Source organism: Prorops nasuta, unplaced genomic scaffold (genome assembly GCF_024137725.1).
Source record: "Prorops nasuta isolate Cenicafe-Biocafe unplaced genomic scaffold, Cenicafe_Pnas_1.2 PNAS00008, whole genome shotgun sequence".
Classification (NCBI taxonomy): domain Eukaryota; kingdom Metazoa; phylum Arthropoda; class Insecta; order Hymenoptera; family Bethylidae; genus Prorops; species Prorops nasuta.
In genome coordinates, this window is record NW_027116805.1 from 538877 (window position 1) to 559392 (window position 20516).

The following is a 20516-nucleotide window of genomic DNA, read 5'->3' on the forward strand; positions in this document are numbered from 1 at the left end:
ATTGATATATTATCAAAATTGATCTTAAAACCAAAGCTTGACCATTCATCCAATTTGATGTATGTAAAGGAAATTCGTTCAAAAATTCTACAAATACTAATACTTATACTTAACAGTTTTACACAGTTTAAAAATTTTTAATGTGATACATATAAAAAATCCAAAGTTAATGTACAGTCTATCAAAGCTCTATGTTATTCAAATGAGATAAAGTAAATGTGGTTTGTAGTACACTTTAGAATTTTGTTTGAGGGCTCAAACTTCGGGGATACCCTATTTATTTATATGGAATAGATTTGGAGGGTGGTATCATAAAAATTATAAAAACATCCTGTTTAAGAACCACCCTAGTATAGAGCAAATACGTGTATATGCCACAAAATAATAACTCACGCTAGCATTAAAAACTTATATTAGATACTTACAATTTCTTAAATAGTATGCCAAAAGTTTCTACGCCAGGTACATGCAATGTACATTTATATATTAATAAATAAATGCTTGAAAAAGTAATTTATACTTTGTCAATTATTGTTGATAAGGTTATTTGTCTATTTTTACTTTGACTAACGTTTGGTCTAAACATGATGCTTCTTTCTTCACCATATTAAGTAATATCTGTGAACTCTCTAAGATCTGTAATAAATGATAGATTTTATAAAAGTATTTACTTATTATTAAAAACTTTTATAAGTGGTTTTATTACAATTAATAATTGACATTTGAAATTGTAGAATTTATATATTACACATAGCTTACTTTCATATATGCTTGCTCTGTTTCTGCAATAGCTCGATCATAATCATTTCGGATTGCTATTCTTTTTGAAAGACTTTCATTTATACGTGCAAGTCTAAGCGACATTTTCTCTATTTCTTTTTGTAAACTATTTTTTTCATCTTCCTGGGAGTCAATTTGGGTTTGTAACTCTGATCGTCTTAATTTCATATCTTCCAAACCTACTTATTAAATATTAATAATATAATTATATAACTCTAATTTATTATGTTAATCAAATAAGAAACATTGATGTTTCAATAACAATAAATAAATTCAAAACAACCAAATAAAGGTTATATCTTACATTTTACTAATTCTTGATTATACGTTTGTAATGTAGCACCATGTTGAGACATTTTTACAATTGTAATATTTAACTGAATATTATATATTCCGGCTTATTCTTCATAACACAGAATTTACCTATAAAGCAAAGAAAAGCGACAGAAAGTAGAAATACAAATTTTGGCGCGAAACCTCTGTCAAATGTAGAAAAAAATGCTTAATCCAATATATATATACATATATAGGCAAAACCTATGCTATAAAGATGGCGGCCAGCCTTCTTTCCCCTCACCCTTGTAGCTTCAACCCCACATTCCGCACGAACTTATGCTCTCTCCATGTAGTTAGTATGCATTCGTATGTATGTACCTCCATTCATGCTATTCACGGAGAAAATACATGTATACATATGTATACATTAGACTTGGAAATATTTAAACTCTTATGAAAACTGAATTTAAATATTAGTAAACGCTATTATAGAACTTAGAGGAAACAATGAAATAGAACATATGATTGTCTTACTTAAATATAAAAAGCAAGAAGACATATAATGCCTAACAAAACGTAATTTTTTGTTTATTTGATGAAAAATAATTAGTGTCGACAGAAAGCAATAATTAACAAATGCGATTTTGCCTACGAGTACGGGTATTGTATGTATATATTGGTTTATCAATTTTTCGTAATAATTTATGTACTATGTATAATGAATGATGCGCGAGAAACAATATGTTGCATTGCTCGCTCTCACCTTCCCACCTTCCTATAGCTTGAAAATTCTCTATGTTTATAAAATAATGTGTGAGTGCACCTTTCGCTGGACTAGAGCTGGAAGACTTCATTCCAGCAGTCGCTGGTAGAGAGCCGAGGAGGGACTTGAGAGGTAGCAGCAGTATAGTAAATGTAATGTCGTGTGAATTGAGGCCTACAAGAATCAGTGTCTTTCTACTTTCATCGGCTAAAACGCAAAATACGATTGTCAAAATTTATCAGTGACTACGGAAGGGTATCGAAGTGTTGCTTTCTCAAATATTTCACCCACGGCTCGAAAGTATATCCTTCACGATGAAAACGTATTATGCGATATTAAAGGAGTGTCAACGAACCGTGAACCAAGATAAATCAGCAGCTTGAATATAAACGTATTAGAAGAATAGCCGTTGTGTAAACTAGTTTTCCCTAAGTGGAATAATTTCACGTGAGTTCATTGTACTATTTTTCCTAATTAACTTTTCCGTGTTGTTAATTGAGATTCCACATCGCACGCCTCTTGCTGAATGTCATTAAAAAATTACACAGGTCCCTTACATATATTATAATAATACTTTTAAAAGTTGCAATTATACTATATGTCATTCGTTTCATGACGTTTTTCTATATGTGTAAATGTTTTAGTAAAAAAATTGCGTATTAAATAGATATTTTAATAATTAAAAATTACGGAGTAGCTCCGAATGTGATTGAAATCGTCGCGCTTGTGCAGATCATGTCTCCGTCCGAACCTATTAGATTTGCCTCTGTATACATATATTTCAAGTTTTATTGTATAAGAATTGGTAAAAGCATAACCCATTATTTAAAATGATATTTTATTCGAAATTCACTATATACTTACATAAGCACTGTATTAAATATTTGAGGGAACTTTCCAATATTTGTTTTAATATTAAAAATTTTCATCATTTTCTAATTTTTTGTTGGGATTTAAAAAATGGCGCAGTCTAAATTGGTACACGTGAAAGGTAAAGCTCCATAAAGATATTGTAATTTTCGCATAACCTATATACGGTAAACCTGTTGATGATTACAAGACTGCCTGTGACCTTGTTAAATGACATCATCTCTCGAAACTACAATTCGTTTAGCAACCCACGCAAACTGCACCACCACCTACAGTCAATGAAAGTATTTTATAATAATGAATTGATTTGCCAAGTTGTGTAAAAGCGAAGATACTCAATTATATATCTTTGCCTTACACCTACATATATTTAAACACCTTGCCCATTTTTGGAGTATGTAAATATCTAAAATGTTAAGAAACATTTAACAGCTGATTAACAAATGGTTTTGTCCCTCCATATTGCTATTTGTTATATCCTTATAATAATAATTTCATAATGCTACAATCATTCAAAATGGATACTACATATAGTCTTAAAATTGAGAGTATAGACATTTTATCTTTATTTGCAGAATAATTTTTAACGAGACACTACTGTAACGGTCAAGGCCGCACTATCCATGACTAATTGCACGTTAAAAGTGAGCGTATAGGAATTTCTTTTGACTGGTAACTGATCGTGAAATAATTTGAATGTCATTTAAATTAAGATCACGTGTGTTATTGATGATACAAATTTAATTTAACTTTTACTTACAGTAATTAAACAAAATTTATTAGTTAAAATTATACAATAAAGAATATATTTGGTAAAAATGCCTCATCCATCGAGGTACATCGGATATAATGAGAATACTAATATTGATTATCTAACCGATGGTGAAGAAAGTCAACGTGCACCTTCCGACCGTACAATGTCGGAATATATTGTTGCAAATGATTGTGCGACCATGGTAAAAATGATCTAAGTTTTGTTTAATAGTTATATATAAATTTTTCTTGTTGTTTACTAATTAAGGATTTTTTAGAGTAAACCAGTGGTACCTGCAAGAAAGCATAATAACAGAGACAAATATGATCGAGATGAAGAAAAACGATCGAGACATATACATACGAGTCATGGATCGGTACTTTCGGGTGGATCGAGACAAAACTTACACCCACTTAGTAAAAATTTGTACGACAATGGGTCGGATATCTATGTAACGAGCGCTGCTTACAGAACAACGTCAGATATAAGGTTTGTATATTTTTAAGACAGCATTATACTCCTATAAGTATTTGTGTGCGAGGAATACAAATTTAATCCAAGTGAAATTTTAGTCGAGAATCACATCACAGTTTGGCGCCTAGTTCAAGAATGGGTCATCGGGCACCCAGTCATTATAGTGTCGGCTCTGCAAGATCAGGCAATTCAACGGTTAAAACACATATTTCGCGAAAAGGTGGAATTGTCGTTGAGACTATGTCAACTCCCAATCCCTTTTGTCCGAATACGAAAGGAATATGTTGCTTAATGCTTCTACTAAATCTTGGTTTGATACTCGTTTGCTTAGGCTTCGTAATAGTTATACAATTCTTCCAACCACTTTTTGTCTGGTAAGTTTACAATCAAATCACATCTTTTTCCTTTACCTACATCTATTCTGGATATTAATATCTCTCAAAATTGATCATCTATAGAGAAATGTATCAGTGTAAATACCATTTTTACAGGATCTTGGGTATAGTATTTCTGGCGTTTGGATTTCTCACTTTAATCGGAAGCTTGATATATTGTGTACACGTATTTAGAAATTCTAAGCATCCGCATGACATAAACCCTGAAGATTTCTATTGGACTCGTTATTGGCAAGGTCACGTAGGCTCCGCTCCTGAGGTTTATTACAGAGCGGATGATAAGTATCCCGACGATGGATATAGCGACAGAGGCAGCAAATATTCAAATAAATATTACGATCGTCAAAGATACTAACATAAATATACCATATAGACTGAATTCAATACTTATTCTTTTCTTATTCGGCTAGTCTTTAATTTTACTAGCATTATTTTCAAACTAATAATATATTAATAATGAGTGTGATTTATAAATTTGAATAAATGTTATGCTATTTAAAGAAACAAATATTCGTATAGACATAAAAGCCCGTGAAGCAATATCATTTTAATTATACTTATCTATCGAGGCTTTATGTATGTAAAAAAGCGTGTATAAAGTAATTCTGTAATCAACAATTGTTTCAATAATATATTTATACCTGAAAAATATAATCATACTTATTTTAACTTAATTTAATACTAATTATCTATTATTAACTTAATTAGACACAGAAATAAACATGCAACCTTACTAAAGACTTCAGTTTAATTGTAATTTTATTTCAAAGATCCTACATCGCAAAGTCTACTGGTTTGGCGTTAATTGTAATATCAAATAATTGCGGATTTACAAAAGTTCCATTTTTATCCACAATAAAAAATAAACTGTAACCTTTGACTTTTATTGGTAGCTGACTTTTTATATTCACTCGTGATACTGAGGTTGATATCTATAAATAATTTTTTTTTATGCTGCACTTATTAATTTGGAAAATATTTAAAAATCTTTGTACTTTTGTGCATAAAGTTCAATTATACGTATTGCTTTCCAGGTTTAAAATAGTAATTTTGGGCAAGCAATAGGTACAGAACTTTACGCACTTATATAAAAGAAATTTTGTATGCAATTTGGGTGTTAAGTAACTTTTTCTCACTCGTAAGAATAGCCACACTTGCCTTTTGCTTGTGTGTCAATTCTTCCTATTCATACAAAAATGTACTACTCTGCACCCTTGTTGCATGTGTACGTATGTGTGAATAACTATTTCAATATGTACCTGTGTTAATGGAACTGTCACAGTTCTTTTACTATTTATAAAATGCTCAGTAACAATAGTTAAGCTCTTTCCTCCTTTATTCAAAATAATAAGTTTCACCGATCTTGATCTAACTAGGTAGAGTATTATATAAATTGAAGGACCTGAAAAAAAGGTAAATTGTTGTTTCTGATGTACAATATCTATAAACATAATCATCTAACATACCTTTGTAATAATTGTTATTTAAAACTTAACCCTAGATAGACCACTATGTTGACACTTGTAATTTTTTAAAAATCTATTACTTTACAAAGTGCACTGTATGTATTTAGATATTATATACAAAAAGTTTTAAGCCTTCATAAAATTAGCCTACAGAAACCAACAATTAAATTGTTTTAATTATTTGTTTCAGAGTTAATTAAAATTGATGTTTTATTTAATTAATTGCACAATCATTTATGAGAAAATAACATTTCATTTTCTTACTAAATATGACTAACTTAAATTGCATTTATAATGTAAAATTAAAATATATTAGATTTGTAATTGTAAATAATATTTATATCAATATTGGGAAAAGGTATCAATCATTAAATACAGTCAGGAGTCAGTTAAAATATTTAATAAATTACTTTAAACAATGAAATCTATTATGTCTAAAGACATATTTTTCCAATTAATTATATATAGAATATTACTTTGATCAGTATTGCAAAATATTTTTTTTCCTTGACTGATAACTTTAAATTGACATGATTGCACTAAGATATTTTTTTCTAGATAACAGAATCATTATTAATATTTTTTTATTTAGAAGTGTCACTTATTAGTGTAATGCAAACTTATTGATCTTATCACTTAAGCCTTAAACTCCACTTGTAAGAAGTCTTTTATTATTGAGAGAACTGGTTAGTCTATAAATTTCTTCTTCACTTTTTTTTCTCATAACCCTTTTCAACTTCATTTTAGGTGTTATTTGTATTCATTAACTTTTTACTTACCATTTGCCATATCTGATAAACATATATCTAGCTATGAAGCATGCAGTGTTATTCTAATAACAGCATATAAGAAATTTTTTCTTATTTAAATGCAGCACCATTGCCTATAGCAAAATTATCATATGATTAATTTAAGTGTTAAGCGTCATAAGTGAGATTAGCTGAGAAAAATTGACACTTAATAAACAATTAAAGTAACTAAACTGTAAAAGCTATTAAAAATTAAAGCTTTAAGATTTTATTATTTATAATAATATAGAGCAAATGCAAAATGCCATAATCAAATAATACAGTCCTACATTTTATAATTAGTGAAACCCCCTGCAGATTCAGTAAGTTTTAGATTATAAAGTAATACAGGTGTCTACCTAGGGTTAATTATTATAGAAATAATTTACTATGCCAAAATATTATAAGAATTCTAAACTTATTAAAATATTTACCCATTAATAGATTTAATAAGAGAAGTGCCAAATCGAAGGAATTTGTTTTCAAACCTTCTTTTATATCAGCATTAAATTTGTTAAACCATTCCTTAAAGGTTGAATTATTTAACATAGCTTTAAAAGTAACATGTGCAGCATATAACCATATAAAACATTGTGCAATTGCATAGTAGCTTGCATATCGGTATATTCTTGATCTGTCATATTTGTATAACACAACATTGTTTCTTAATGATTTAATTTTATCTTGTAGATCTACAAGATTGTCAGTACTAGGATTATTTTGCGAGCAGCACCGCTTCTTTATTCCGATTAAATTGTTTTCTCTTAATTTAACCAAGCTGTAGTATTTACGAAAAATATTATTAACATTAAAGAGCTACAAGCTTAAAATAAAAATAATATGACTAACTATTATTATTAAAAGAATCAATCAACAATACCTATTATTTGCACTTGCAAGTCCATAAAAATATCTAGATGATGAAGATGAACGAGAATATTTATAAATTTTTTGTAATAAATTATTTCTTATACATTTAGTACAAGTAATGGTTAACATGTTTTTAGTATTAAGTTAAAGGTTCATGGAAAATATTTATTTTTTTAACCTAAAAGTGCATCTAGTGTAATCACCAGACTGTAGTAACCATGTAGTAACTGGTAGCAACTGTATACATACATACATAATGTATGTATAAGGCGCGTTCACGGAGCACGCTTAGGTCGCTTAGCATTGCCAACGCTACTGCGCATAGAAAAATGATTGAAATGTGTGTGCGCAGAGAGTAGCGCTGATAGCGTCTCCGTGAACGCGCCCATAGTATACATACTATAAGCTGCGCGTAAAGGTTTTAAAAATTACATAAGAAATTGTCAAATTAACATAAACACAACTTTATAATATAGAACTCCAATTTAATCTTTTCCGAAGAATTATCAGGACTTAAGATTTGTTAAATAAATGACAAATTATTATAATAAAGAAGAATATATATTTTTTGAAAATTTCCATTCCCGTCTTTTCCTTCCACCGGTTGTTTCCAGTCCAGTTCTACTTTCAGCAATTGGCTGTCGCAACTCCACAATACTCACAATTGGTTACTTATCACTAGTCAAACCAGGTGTGCTCTAGTGTCTTATGTATGTATACAAAAATGGTAAAACCTCTAGTCTAGTATGTATGTAATACACAGGAGCGGCAAATTCCCATTGGCAGTTTCTCAGATTTTTACGCGTTATGTTGTATACATGAGTGAGGTTTGCTTGCTTTGACAACTGAAATTCAAAATTCAAACAAATTCGTTTGCGTGCATTCATTGCATTATTTGCATTCGTTAAGTATGAGCGTTGAGTGAGTATTAATTGTGTTATTTAATGCAACCATTGCAACAAATAAAATGAAACGTCAAGGATCTACGGATCGTAGATCGTCTACGAATCCAGTACGCATATCTATGTTTGACCGAGAAGATAGAGTTGAAACTAGAAGAACAACAATAGTAAAACCTAAAGGCTCACTGTCCAATCCAGAAGCTACGCATATTCCCCGACCGCGAGTTAGAAGTACTTCCAATATCGATCAGTCAAATAACAATCGAAAATCAAATTTGTTACAATCAGGTGAAAGCTTTTAAAATTAATCTCAAGACCTTAACAAATACATTTAATCCATTTTTAGTACAATAGCTGACCAAAAATGTTTGTTTGAAGGCAAGACACCATTGCGGCAGATACCAAGAACACCAGTTACACCAAGAGGGAGTTACAGATCTAATGTTGGAATTAATACAATATCCAATTCTGTCAGGTTTAATAGTGAATTACCTGCCCGTTCTCCATCTGCTGAGAGAGCCAACAATTTAAGAATTAAAGGTTCCCGCAAAGACATCAGACCGTTAACAGATAAAGCATACCAGGCTGATACGCTTCGCATGATAGATGAATATTTTTACACAATTCAACAGTCAGGAATGTTAAATAGTAATCACAGTTTAAAACCAATTACCCTAAAGATGTTTGTGGAAGTCTCTGACCTCTTATTAAAGCTACTTGGTATAAAACAAACAATTACTATTGCAAATTATATAGAGGAGCTGCCAAAAATAGCAGTGAAGCTTTCTTATTCTGGCGTTATGGCTAAATCATGGCTAAAAACTGCCAATGCAATGCACTCATGGCCAAATGTTTTGGGATGGATAGGTTGGCTAGTTGAACTTAATCAAATTAAAGAGGTAGCTGATGAAAAATTTAAATTAGAAAATCTACCATTTATCGAAGAAGATGAAGAGCAAGTAAAATTGAAGAAACATATATTATTTTCTATGTTTCAATTTTATAAAGCATGGAATGACGAAAAACCTGATGCAGATATATTGGTTGAACAATTTTTAGAAGAAATTGATAAAGAGTACAGTGTAGATGACAAAGAAGTAGAAATAGCACAAATAGATTTGCAGGAAAGTAAGGAATCCTTTCAAGTGATTCGTAACAAATATGATAATATTTGCAAAAAATCAAAACAAATGGATGATATCCAAAAGTTACTGGAGAATGACAAATTGAAGCTATTAAAAAATATAGAGGAAAAAAAAGAATATATAGAATATTTGAAAAGTGGTACTCAGCAAATAAATATGGAGTGTAAATCTTTAACCGAGCAGATACATCAATTAAAACTTGAACATGAAGAATTAAAAACAATTTTAAAAAATCAGCCAATGTCTCCCACAGAAAGAGATGAAATATTAGCTCAGTGTGATTCAATACATAATTATGATAAAGAGTTCTATAAACATCTTGAAGAAATGAATAAAGAGGTTTATTCACTAGATATTAAATTATCCTCTGTTAATAATAATTTAAGTAAAGCAATTTTAGCATATAATAAGGACATATTTATGTATCTCAGCGAAGCTAACATAAATGTAGATCAACTTAAAATGCCAGAAAAGGAGTTTGCAAATCCTGACACTATGGATATTTTACATTCCAAAGCAAACCTAATGACTCAGTATAAAAATGAGTTTTTAAAACAGTTATGTGAAATTGAGCAGCTAATTGAAAGAGGATCAGATGATATTGAAGATCTTAATGAAAGGATAAAATTTTTCCATGAGAGGGATGAAGATAAAGCTGCAAAACTTGCAAAGGAGAAAGATTTAGCACACACAATAAAAACACAAGCGAAAGAAGAAGAATCGAAAATTCGAGACCAGATTAAGAATTTGGAAAATGAAATTAAAAAAATAGAAGAAGCAATGCCTAATGTACAAAGCGTAGTTCGTGAATTGAACGAAACAAAAGAAAAGCTAAATGCAGTTAATAGGAAAAAAGCAACTTATGAACAAAATGTGTCAAAATTTTTAAGTAAATTTTATCAAATTATTGGAAGTCATAGAAAAGCTGTAGTGCAATCATTGCTTCAGAAACAAGGAAAAAAAATACATAACTAGAATAAACAGGATTGTCAACATATATTATTAAATATAGAGTACAACCTAGTTGTATCTTATTAAGTACAGAAATGTTTATCAATAATGTATTAAATAAAAAGCTGAATCTTAATTAAATCATAAGTAAAGATAATGCTTAACATAAAATAAATGATAATGGTTGCGTTTATGCTCGTGTTCCACTATTGACTGTGAGTACTGAGAATTTATTGTTTGTATGTGATAAATAGGTTTTCAATACTGGCAGTCAATAACACAACATGGCCGTATAGACACCGTGCACACTAACACAATGACAGTGAGATAAGAATGTATATTGGTGTATATGCATACTATCAGCGCAAACTATCGGTCAATTTTCGCAGTTTTTGAGTGTAATTTATTTATACGTATACAGTTATACATTGACACTTCGCTATCATTGTGTTGGTGTGCACGGTCTCTATACTAAATGTACTAAATTATAAATAAGGGTCAGTCCAGCAATGTGAAGTTGATGGCTAAAACCTTAAATTTTGCGTTTTCAACTTTACAGATCGTTTGCCAGTCGTTTGATGGTGTTTGATAGTTTCGACAGTAGTAGAAAATGTTTAACAGTTTTCAGTTTCTTTATAAAGTAGTAATCAAATTTGTGTGGACTTGGCGACAAATTTTTGTTTCTTGTTAAAAACTCATTTTGGAAAATACGAATTGATAAAGAATCGTTTGACAATTGTAAATATAGTAATTACAGTACTTGATAGTAATTATTTTTATCAAAAAGAATTTCTATATCTATCAATAAAGCTCCGTTTACATGCGAAAAATTCACTTGGGGTTGTTTATTTTACATAGCAATTATATTTATTCTGTTACTATTTGGTAGAGAATCGTTTAACGATTGTAAATATAGCAATTGCAACGTTTGACAGTAATTATTTTCAAAAGAAAAAAAATTATAGAATTCTCTTAACATAAAGGTTAGATTACATGAGGAAGCACCAAATGGCTGCGTTTAGGCGCCTTAGGAGTCAGGACCACTCAGAACTCAGCAGGAGTCAGGCGGCCTCAGCAGAAGTCTGCAGCTCTCGCCTCTCAACGATTCATGTCTAGTAACTTTTGTTTTGTCAAATACTTTGTTCTGTGATCTGTTGTATGTGTACATACTATGTATGTATGTTGTGTTGTACCAGCCCCTTACGTCTGTTTGTTGCCTATATACACTTTTTACACTTATGTTGTGTATTTTTTACGACTCAAACTTTATGAAGGATGAACTGATGAGACAAAAATATGAAAAAGTGTATGCACTAGACAAGTAGGCAACGAAAATAAACCTCATATCATATAATGAGTAAATTATGTAGCTCTTCTAAAATGCAATCAACTAGAAATGCGAAAAATTCTCTGGAGAAAATAAAGTCTCCTCTAGTAACCAGTACCCAGGTATTAAAATATTGCATTTGTTTATTTTTTGTTGTAAATAATCATAAAGAATTATATTGACATTGTTTCAACTTTCAGTCACCTGCTGAAAATAATCCAAATAATGTATTATTATGCAACAACGATCAAAATACTCTGTTCGAGATTACTATAAAACAAAAAAAACACAAATGTTCACCTACAAATGCTGTAATAGATAAGTCTGATGCAGCAAGACAGATATCAAGTACAAACAAGAATGGCCAAATTGTTTCCAAGAATCCTCGTGCAGATTGGACACAAATTTGGAGAGAGCAAAATCGTGTAGTCCTGAAACAACAAATACAGTCTTCAAATTTAGAAACTCAAATGAATAAGTATGTTAAAAATAATGATATGAGAAATATTAAAAAACATTCAGAACCTAACAAACATAAACAAGTTATGGTAAGTTGTTCAAATAATTTTTTTCTACTTTTTAATTTGATCATAACTTAATGTATGTTTAACAGACATCTAAAAGGTGTTCATGTAACAAGGCTTCAAAAACTTGTAATGAAAATGGTCAGATTTCAAAACCAAGTACATCAGTTTGCTCGCCTACTTCAACAGGATTGATCAATTGCGAGTCTATGGAAGTAACAGATAAAGCTGTACAATGTGAAGGGATTTTTGACTGGTATCTTGACAAATATGATGTGATTAACCCTGTTCGTAAATTCGGATTTTTGATAAGACAAGTAGAAGATTATATTCAGGATGAGAACGGACGCAAAATTCTTACTGAAATGGAGCAAACTTTGCTTAAATTACCATCTGACACCCAAAAAATTACTTCTATTGTATGTCTCAATTTAAGGGGAGTTTACCATCAAGAGACATGAAAAATGCTGGAAATAGGGAAATTTTTGATTATATAAAATAAATATTTTAGAGATTTTTCTTCAGAATATTTCATTCTTTTCATTTTGGAGAATAAATTCCAATTTTATAAAAATAAATATTCAAAATGATGGCACCAGCTCCTGTGAAAGAAAAACATGCACTAGCCATGCAAAGTGGTTTATAGCTTTGCCAGTTCATTTGAAAGTAAAAAACGGTGAAATATTAAACTAAATTAAATTTAGGGAGCCTTATCGATGTTTGATCTTTGGAAAAGGGTAAGGCTCCACAAATTTAGTCTAAATCAATAATATTCTACCATTTTTTTTTCAGATGAACTGGTAAAGTCGTAGAGCACCCCGCGCAGACCAGTGTATAACTTTATTTAACAAATGTGAGTGCCGCCATTTTGGATTTTTTTTTTAATAAATCTGGGGAATTTATTCTTCGATATTAAAAGGATATAATACATTGAAAGAAATTCTATAAATTATTTATTTTGTATAAAAAAAATCCCGTAACTCATTCATTTTTCATACCTGTCGATGATAATCTTCCCTTAATAAAGCTTCAATTTTTAAACTATGATACATATATTTAAAGTATTATTTTATAGGATTTAGAATCTAAAGCTCTTGAAGCAAAGATGGAAGCATGCACTGCCCAATCAGAAGATTATAGCAAAAAGGTCATTTCGACAGTTGAAGCTTTAAAAAAAGATAAAGAATCTTTAACTGGGTAAATTTTTTGTCTCTACTCGTTACAATAAACAAAGAATAGAAATATCCATTTTCATGAATAATTATTATAAACGTCGTATTCTTTTCTTAGAAAACTACGAGAACAATTGATATTGTTGGAAGAAACGCAAACACAAAAAGACAACCTTCAAGAAAAAGTAAATTGTCTTGAAGAAAAAGTGAATAGTCTTCAAGTGGACCTAAATAAAGCACACAATATAATTCAAGAAAATGAGAGAATAATAGACCGTTTAAAAGAAGATAAAACCGAAACAGATTTACACTTAAAATATGAAAAGAAGAAATTATCTTCATTGTTAAAAATTATTAAATCTGAGAAGACTGAATTTCGAAAATTATTTACGTTAGTTAAAAGATTTTAGTGCTGATAAATTGCATTTATCAGATGCTCAATTCCATAATTAATGCTTTTTTTGTTTGTTGATTATAGAAAGTTACCTAAACCAACATTAAGGGAACCAATCGATATCCACGATGCATTTCAATTGGAGACCGATTTGGACTCTAATATTTCGGTACCTCCTACTGGATTAAAATGTTCATCACCTAATCAATCATGCTCAGAACGTTCACCATTTCCTACGTGTTCCTTAAAAAGTATGTCAACTGTTTTATCAGACTCTAATATCAATGAGTTGAAAACTTTACCCACGGTGTCGCTTAATCCGGAAATAGTTTTATCATTCTCAGATAATGAACACATAGAACCAAGTAATGGCAAAAATTTGGAAACAGCAATAAATGGGGATCCATCTAATTTAGAATTTTTAAGTTTAGACGCTTATGAGCCATCTCAAACAGCTCACTTACCGTCTTATAAGGATCAAAAATCTAAAGATTACGATCAATCAGGTACTAATAGAAATTATTTATTCAATATGTTTTTGATAAATGTTTTTTTACAGCCTTTGTATAAATCTTGCATTCATATTGTATTTGAATATAATTATTTAATATTTAATTTAAAATTAGGATTTTTTATCAGTTGCAACAGAAGAAGTAGCAGTACTGACTAACAATAAAATTAGTGATACCGAAATAATATTGAAACCGAAGCATTTGAGTGAAGAGATTGACAGAAAAGAGGAATATCGGAAAAATGCACCAAGAAGATTGAGTCATTTAAAATATGAAGATAAAGATGACCAAAAACACGGAGCCTCAAAGGAAGTAAAAGCTGTTTCCTCTAATGACAAAATTTTTGATATTAAGAAAACATTGGAACGTATGCTTCAAAACCATAGAGAGGAATGTAAAGCTCCTATTAACGTACCAGGTCCGTTCCGAGGGTATCCTTTCAAAAACTGTAACGATAGTTATTTAGCGAGCTTTAGTATTACGTCTGAATTTAATGTTTAATATAAGTCGTTTACAGTTGAAGTAATACAGGAAAAAAATCGCTTTTTTAAAAGATAAGTTATTTTTATACGAACATTTTCACTATAGCATAAACTTCTTACTGTAAATCTACAAATTTTTAACCTGTAACTATCGTACAAATCAATGTTTTACGCTTGTCAATATTAATATAAGTTATGTGTGATTAAAGTTTGTACTATTTAAAGCAAATAATGTGTATCATTTCTGTGAAGTAATTAAGAACTGTAACAACAACATTTATAGACTGATATAGTATTACTTTAAATCTATACAGTTTACGCGTTTGTTATACCTTTGTAATATACATTAATAAAAGTCCAAGTCTGATTTTTCAAGCTATTTATTTTTTAATTCTCTTTTCCTGACGATAGAACATTTAAGTTATATTTTAAAAAATTGCACTAATCATTATTTTGTTTTCCTCTAAATGAAGGAGGAATGGTTATAGCCCTATATAAAAGCAATTTTTATCAGTCTTTCTTTAAAAAGACATAAAAGGATGCAAGGTGACAAATATAAATTTGACATAGAAAACCAGATATATACATATATATATATTTTCATCACATATGTATATATACAAGTAAAGTGTAATACTCTTATTATATTTTGTAAGTCTTAGTAGGATTAAAAGGGAACAGTTTAGTACACGTGAAACATTCATCAATTTTTCGTGAAAACCTTTTTGAAATATACATGTGTTTCCCAGTTGGCGTGTACGTATTTGTTTTCTCGTTTTAGGGAAATTAAAATTTTATGAATCTCTAATAGACTTTTGTATTGACATTTCTTAAATAAGAATTATATAACTCTCATCATTTAAAATCTATATTATAAGAGCAATATAGAGCGCTACAATAGAATTAATTTGTGTGTGTGTGTGTGTGTGTATGGGTGTGTACCTGAACAATTTAATTTTGATTAAATGGTACGTTTTTGATATTAAGCTGTTAGATAAACTTGAGAAGAAAATTCTGGCTTTTAACAATCAAACCAGTTAAAAAGAAACATACAAATTATAATTAATTAACGACTATGCGAGATACGAACTTAGTTGAAACATTCGTTCGGTGCCTTTAATTGTATAACTTAACAAGTATATAGGTACTATAGTATACTATGTACTAGAAGGACTACTTTAGGATGCGTAAAAAATGGTCTGTGGTCTTGTTTACGATAGGTATCATACTACTGGAGCGATAGAACATGATTGAGATAAACATTCTTCCTAACAAGGGAACTTTCCTCGATTAATCTTTTTACATACAAATATGCATTTATTTACTAATTAAACTTGATTCTAAGAATCCGACGATCACAATGTTAGCCAGTAAATTTTGATTAGCTTTTTGCATTTTGAATGCCAACGCGATTTATTATTTCATACTTCCGCAGGTATAAAATTTACGAACGTATACATTTCTATGCCTATGCGATGCTTTCTCACTTATATCAAAAACAAGATACGCATTATGTACAATTTAAAAATAATCTAGTTTCCTTGTGATATTCTTCGAAGAAAATTCCTTTTCGTAATTTTGCAATTTTCAAGATGTGCTTCATTAATTAATAATCATTACACATGTAATACGTATACTTTCAAGTACGTAGATAATTCTTTGTTCCGTATGAGTTTTATTTCTAAGCCTCAAAGTCAAATCTTTACAATACATTATCAGTGATTCAAAGACAAAAATCAATTTACAATTACGATGAAAATTAATTTATTTTCCTAAGAAGAATCATCATGTAGATACAAGCTGTATTCCAGATCGTTATTAATATTTTCGTTTCAAAAAGCAATGACAATTGCAAATTGTCGCGATAAGATCCATTGAACAAATGTTTGAATATACGAATTAATTCTTCTTCCTTTACATTGTAAAAAATAATATACGATCTTCTGTGTTGAAGAAATGCAACAATCAATGGAAGAAAAAACTGAAATCGGTAGCTTGTTATAATAAGTATAGTAGAATATAAATTTACTTGAAAGTAATAAAAAGGAAAATTATGACGTTTGACATTAATTTATACTACTTAGAGGGTTTTCGAAAGACGTCACATGTGGTCACGTTGCTCCAAGAGTACCAATATCAAAGGGCATTTTAGAGATAAAAATATTTGACAAAGGGTTCGGCAAATTGGAAACCTCTGTGCTATATTATATGTACCTATCATTAGTATACATATTTACATTTTTCGCCTTATAAGAAATTAATTGATCAGCATTTGCAACTTGCCTCGCGTCGCCCAAATGCCGTAAGCGGATTTTTAGTTTGATGGGAAAATTGATGATTTAGCTTGACGAGAAACATCATTTCGCACAATTTTTATTCGTAGACAAAAGGATGACGTGTTAGTATTTATACTTTTTATTGGATACGCGATAGCACTGTGTAACACAGAGCGAATATAGACTCTTCTGTCGAATTATCAGTCTACCTATTATATTCTATTACAGTATATATATATATATATATATATATACATGTATGTATATATGTATACACACACATATTTATATATATACCATAGTTATTCATCACTTACATAGTAAAGACAGAGAAAAACTCATCGGTTCATCCTTTTTTAACGCATTGCACAAAACTCTATTAGTATACTATATTGTTTGGACTATCATGTTGTTGCTTGAATTCTGTTGCCGCGTTCAAGCCTTGTGAATTTCGTAGGGTTTTCATCGTCCGAGCGCAATGCTCTAAAAGTTTATTGCATCTTCTGTCTCCCTTGTCCTATATTTCTTCTTAATTTATCACCCCGGTAAATAATGATCGTTCGCCGAAATGAAGGAAGGACATACATATATATATTGTACATATACACATATACATACGCATGTACCGAAGGAGCTTGAGAAAACGAATTGTGCTCGCACGTAAAACGACGAGGCTTTTCACGTTAAGCGTTTTCATCGTAAGACAAAGCATCGTCGTTTTGCACTATTTCAACTAATATTATTTATATATATATATATATATATATATATATATATATACATATAATAAATCATAGTATTTGTATACTATATATATATATATATATATATATACAGTAGAATTATTTATTTATTTTCGTGTTACACGATATATGTATACTATTACAATAGACGAGCATCGAGTAGAAATGGCAAAACCTGTTAAATTCACTAAAATGAATATCTAATCGATCCCGTAATAATATACATATATATACTCTAAGAAATATAATGTATATGTAGTTTCAGCAACTATTATACGTAGGTAGGTTTGTGCGTGAGCAAGGCTCACAATCGGATATAATATCGGAAGTGATAGTGGATCGTTGTAAAAATAAAAATTTAACATCTGTCATTATGAGGTTGCATATGGAAGGACGTGTTGTATTATTGTTTATTGTACGTTATATTCTGCTTTGTTCGGTGTAAAAATATAAATTATTTCAATTACAGACTTTGTATGAACGGGCGTGCCATTGTTGGTGACTCTCTTCGGCCGTGACTCTTCTGCCGATTTTAACATATCTCCTCATTAATGAAACGTCTCGACGTATTTGTACTAGTAATAGTGTATATATATACACATACCGTACTCGGAAGAGAGAGAGGAAAGCTCATTGGTACCATTTTACCTCTTTATTACACTGGAACGTCTCGGTTAGACTCGGCCAATCGGGGCCCTCGTGGCCGAGTTGCCGCTGTTTCTTTTAATCGGTAGAGATCCCCGTGCTGGATCCCCAATCCATTTCGCAATAGACTATGTCATTATATATATAGTATATCATTATAAACAATCATTTATTTACTCAAAACCTATGATTTGAGCGTGTTCAAACTTGTGTGAGGCTGTGTCAGATATTAAACAATGGGCAGTTGTATACAATATGTCTCTATTCGGTGAGCTATGATACTATTATTCAGCAGTAACAACATTGATAAACTTTAACACAAGTATGTTAACCCGTGGCAGCAACTCGGTCGCGAGAAACACGCTCGTTCGTCCAACAATGGCTCAGGCTATGGAGTCAATAATTGCTTTCAAGTGTCAATGATAACAATCTGCATGTATAACAAATCTGTTTAGAACGGTTTCACTTGTGGTATTACTTGCTGCAGAGCACTCTGTAATAAATGAGATTATCGTTGAGCTGCTAGCGAATAACAGGGGCTAAAGGACTTATTCTTTCTATAATTAAACACTATACACTTCCTGTCCTGTCGCTGCTGCGCGCGCTTCTCCATAGCTTCGTTTCTTCTTCTTCTTCGCGGAGTGTCTTCGAGTTCCAACTCCTAAAGCTATTTTCCTTCGACAGTTGGACCAAGAGATCTGTCTCTTTCTCTCTCGGATCCGTCTTTCTCCTTGGAACCTCACGCGTACACGCTGCGCTTACTTCTTTACACACACACATATATATCGTTAACATTACAAACCCGTGGTCCTATTGTATGCGCTAATCATTCCCATTCTTCGGCTTATCGTGTACGTATGTCTGTGTGTGTGGGGGAGGGGAGGGGGTGACGCAATTTAACGTGTAATATTGTATAATTTATAATAGCCAATCGAACTGTATCGTTAGCATCAAAGTATCTCGTGTCCAGAAAGAGACGAATCTCGTCGATAATAATTCCCAACGAAATTTTCAAGACCCCCTCTTCGTTTTTCTTTTACATCACTAAATACACCGTACGGTTGAGAAATTTTAGTGTTTCACGTATAGTATAGTATATATATACAAAATGGAATAAAATCGCTTGGTTAAGGATAATTTCCAACGAAACGTTCCAAGAGCCCTTCTTTTTTTTTATACCTCTACCCTAATATACCGTACGGTTTACCGCACTCGGTTAAAACTGCAACTACCAATACTTTGACGCTGTACACGCGTATAGCATACACTATATAATTTTTTGCTCGTAGAGTTATTCGTTAGTGAGAGACGCGTTATATCACTTGAAAATGCTTGAAAAACGCTGAGATTTCATTGGAGGACGAGCGACGGTCGAATTTGGCAGCCTCGACGCTGCTTGGCAACAAATGAAACACGAAGCTTACCAAATCCGGCTGTACTGTCCTTTTAATAGGGCCTAACTGTAAATATATATTTATATTGATCTATTATGCTATAATGTAATACGTAAAGTAAGAAAAGTAGATAGTTTAGTTTTAGATTATCAGAATGGATGGCAAGACGTAAATCGGCTGAAAAATCGTTACTGTAGTCACAAGAGATTAATTAAGAGAGAGAGAGAGAGAGAGTGTGTGAGAGAGAGGAAGAGAGACGCTTAAAATTCTTGCAATCCATCCTTAACTTTTAATCAGTCGATGTGCATAATAAGCGCATGCTTATTTGCGCTAATCTTACAATTAGTATACTATTATTAACATTTTGATCTGAAGTAACGCGTTTCGCGTAATGCGCGCAATATCTCAACGAGAAAAAACATCTTATCGAAGAAATGAATGCAAATTCTATATTAGATATACAATTTATGGATTTTATGTTACGACGCGTAAAAAAGTTGGACAAACCCTGACTTTCAGTATAGCGACCAAAGTGCCAATTGGTAAACGCTTTAACCACGATTATATTATATACCGTTCTGCGAATATAGTGGCAAATGGAATTTTTGGAAAA

At 30.9% G+C, this 20516-nt stretch overlaps 5 protein-coding genes across 14 annotated transcripts; 3 read left to right on the forward strand and 2 right to left on the reverse strand.

Annotated features, from left to right (window-relative positions):
- Positions 1 to 496: 496 nt before the first annotated feature.
- LOC136775454 (microtubule nucleation factor SSNA1-like) lies at positions 497 to 1565 on the reverse strand. Of its 2 annotated transcripts, none has more exons than XM_066730235.1 (3): positions 1085 to 1565; positions 760 to 962; positions 497 to 636 (listed from the first exon to the last, which is right to left on the reverse strand). In XM_066730235.1, the coding sequence occupies exons 1-3, from the start codon at positions 1134 to 1136 to the stop codon at positions 544 to 546; spliced, it is 348 nt and encodes a 115-aa protein (XP_066586332.1). In that variant the 5' UTR covers positions 1137 to 1565; the 3' UTR covers positions 497 to 543. The 2 variants fall into 2 exon arrangements, with proteins under 2 accessions (XP_066586332.1, XP_066586333.1); XM_066730236.1 differs by having other exon boundaries at positions 760 to 959; positions 1085 to 1503.
- A 136-nt stretch (positions 1566 to 1701) lies between these two features.
- On the forward strand, positions 1702 to 4676 carry LOC136775450 (uncharacterized). 3 transcript variants are annotated; one of them, XM_066730229.1, is made up of 6 exons: positions 1702 to 2266; positions 3265 to 3361; positions 3452 to 3645; positions 3721 to 3932; positions 4016 to 4291; positions 4409 to 4676. In XM_066730229.1, the coding sequence occupies exons 3-6, from the start codon at positions 3508 to 3510 to the stop codon at positions 4665 to 4667; spliced, it is 885 nt and encodes a 294-aa protein (XP_066586326.1). In that variant the 5' UTR covers positions 1702 to 2266; positions 3265 to 3361; positions 3452 to 3507; the 3' UTR covers positions 4668 to 4676. The 3 variants fall into 3 exon arrangements, with proteins under 3 accessions (XP_066586326.1, XP_066586328.1, XP_066586327.1); XM_066730231.1 differs by having other exon boundaries at positions 3265 to 3333; XM_066730230.1 differs by lacking the exon at positions 1702 to 2266 and having other exon boundaries at positions 2943 to 3361.
- A 145-nt stretch (positions 4677 to 4821) lies between these two features.
- LOC136775452 (transmembrane protein 223) lies at positions 4822 to 7715 on the reverse strand. 3 transcript variants are annotated; one of them, XM_066730233.1, is made up of 5 exons: positions 7447 to 7715; positions 7001 to 7344; positions 5572 to 5714; positions 5047 to 5244; positions 4822 to 4953 (listed from the first exon to the last, which is right to left on the reverse strand). In XM_066730233.1, exons 1-4 carry the CDS (start codon positions 7563 to 7565, stop codon positions 5086 to 5088), a joined length of 765 nt encoding a protein of 254 aa, XP_066586330.1. In that variant the 5' UTR covers positions 7566 to 7715; the 3' UTR covers positions 4822 to 4953; positions 5047 to 5085. The 3 variants fall into 3 exon arrangements, with proteins under 3 accessions (XP_066586330.1, XP_066586331.1, XP_066586329.1); XM_066730234.1 differs by having other exon boundaries at positions 5042 to 5244; XM_066730232.1 differs by having other exon boundaries at positions 4953 to 5244.
- Positions 7716 to 7803: 88 nt separating this feature from the next.
- Positions 7804 to 11798, forward strand: LOC136775447 (kinetochore protein NDC80 homolog). 2 transcript variants are annotated; one of them, XM_066730221.1, is made up of 3 exons: positions 7804 to 8626; positions 8717 to 11549; positions 11709 to 11798. In XM_066730221.1, exons 1-2 carry the CDS (start codon positions 8404 to 8406, stop codon positions 10456 to 10458), a joined length of 1965 nt encoding a protein of 654 aa, XP_066586318.1. In that variant the 5' UTR covers positions 7804 to 8403; the 3' UTR covers positions 10459 to 11549; positions 11709 to 11798. The 2 variants fall into 2 exon arrangements, with proteins under 2 accessions (XP_066586318.1, XP_066586319.1); XM_066730222.1 differs by lacking the exon at positions 11709 to 11798 and having other exon boundaries at positions 8717 to 11172; positions 11418 to 11502.
- Positions 11584 to 17826, forward strand: LOC136775446 (uncharacterized protein MCAP_0864-like). 4 transcript variants are annotated; one of them, XM_066730218.1, is made up of 8 exons: positions 11585 to 11883; positions 11962 to 12309; positions 12375 to 12704; positions 13361 to 13482; positions 13576 to 13848; positions 13936 to 14102; positions 14181 to 14357; positions 14491 to 17826. In XM_066730218.1, the coding sequence occupies exons 1-8, from the start codon at positions 11788 to 11790 to the stop codon at positions 14862 to 14864; spliced, it is 1887 nt and encodes a 628-aa protein (XP_066586315.1). In that variant the 5' UTR covers positions 11585 to 11787; the 3' UTR covers positions 14865 to 17826. The 4 variants fall into 4 exon arrangements, with proteins under 4 accessions (XP_066586317.1, XP_066586315.1, XP_066586316.1 ...); XM_066730219.1 differs by having other exon boundaries at positions 14196 to 14357; XM_066730220.1 differs by having other exon boundaries at positions 11584 to 11883; positions 13936 to 14357; positions 14478 to 14658.
- The last annotated feature ends 2690 nt before the right edge of the window (positions 17827 to 20516 follow it).

Bases quoted from the DNA above. Each gene is read 5' to 3' on its own strand.
- LOC136775454 (XM_066730235.1), bottom strand. From the start codon at position 1,136: ATGTCTCAACATGGTGCTACATTACAAACGTATAATCAAGAATTAGTA. The intron at 963-1,084 runs GTAAGATATAAC...ATATTTAATAAG, and splicing joins TAATCAAGAATTAGTAAAAT to TAGGTTTGGAAGATATGAAA. The intron at 637-759 runs GTAAGCTATGTG...CATTTATTACAG, and splicing joins CAGAGCAAGCATATATGAAA to ATCTTAGAGAGTTCACAGAT.
- LOC136775450 (XM_066730229.1), top strand. From the start codon at position 3,508: ATGCCTCATCCATCGAGGTACATCGGATATAATGAGAATACTAATATT. The intron at 3,646-3,720 runs GTAAAAATGATC...AGGATTTTTTAG, and splicing joins CAAATGATTGTGCGACCATG to AGTAAACCAGTGGTACCTGC. The intron at 3,933-4,015 runs GTTTGTATATTT...GTGAAATTTTAG, and splicing joins AGAACAACGTCAGATATAAG to TCGAGAATCACATCACAGTT.
- LOC136775452 (XM_066730233.1), bottom strand. From the start codon at position 7,565: ATGTTAACCATTACTTGTACTAAATGTATAAGAAATAATTTATTACAA. The intron at 5,715-7,000 runs GTAAATATTTTA...CCTTTTTTTCAG, and splicing joins CTTATTAAATCTATTAATGG to GTCCTTCAATTTATATAATA. The intron at 5,245-5,571 runs GTACATATTGAA...AATTATTTATAG, and splicing joins TGACAGTTCCATTAACACAG to ATATCAACCTCAGTATCACG.
- LOC136775447 (XM_066730221.1), top strand. From the start codon at position 8,404: ATGAAACGTCAAGGATCTACGGATCGTAGATCGTCTACGAATCCAGTA. The intron at 8,627-8,716 runs GTGAAAGCTTTT...GTTTGTTTGAAG, and splicing joins ATCAAATTTGTTACAATCAG to GCAAGACACCATTGCGGCAG.
- LOC136775446 (XM_066730217.1), top strand. From the start codon at position 11,788: ATGAGTAAATTATGTAGCTCTTCTAAAATGCAATCAACTAGAAATGCG. The intron at 13,849-13,935 runs GTTAGTTAAAAG...TGTTGATTATAG, and splicing joins GAATTTCGAAAATTATTTAC to AAAGTTACCTAAACCAACAT. The intron at 14,358-14,490 runs GTACTAATAGAA...ATTTTTTATCAG, and splicing joins TAAAGATTACGATCAATCAG to TTGCAACAGAAGAAGTAGCA.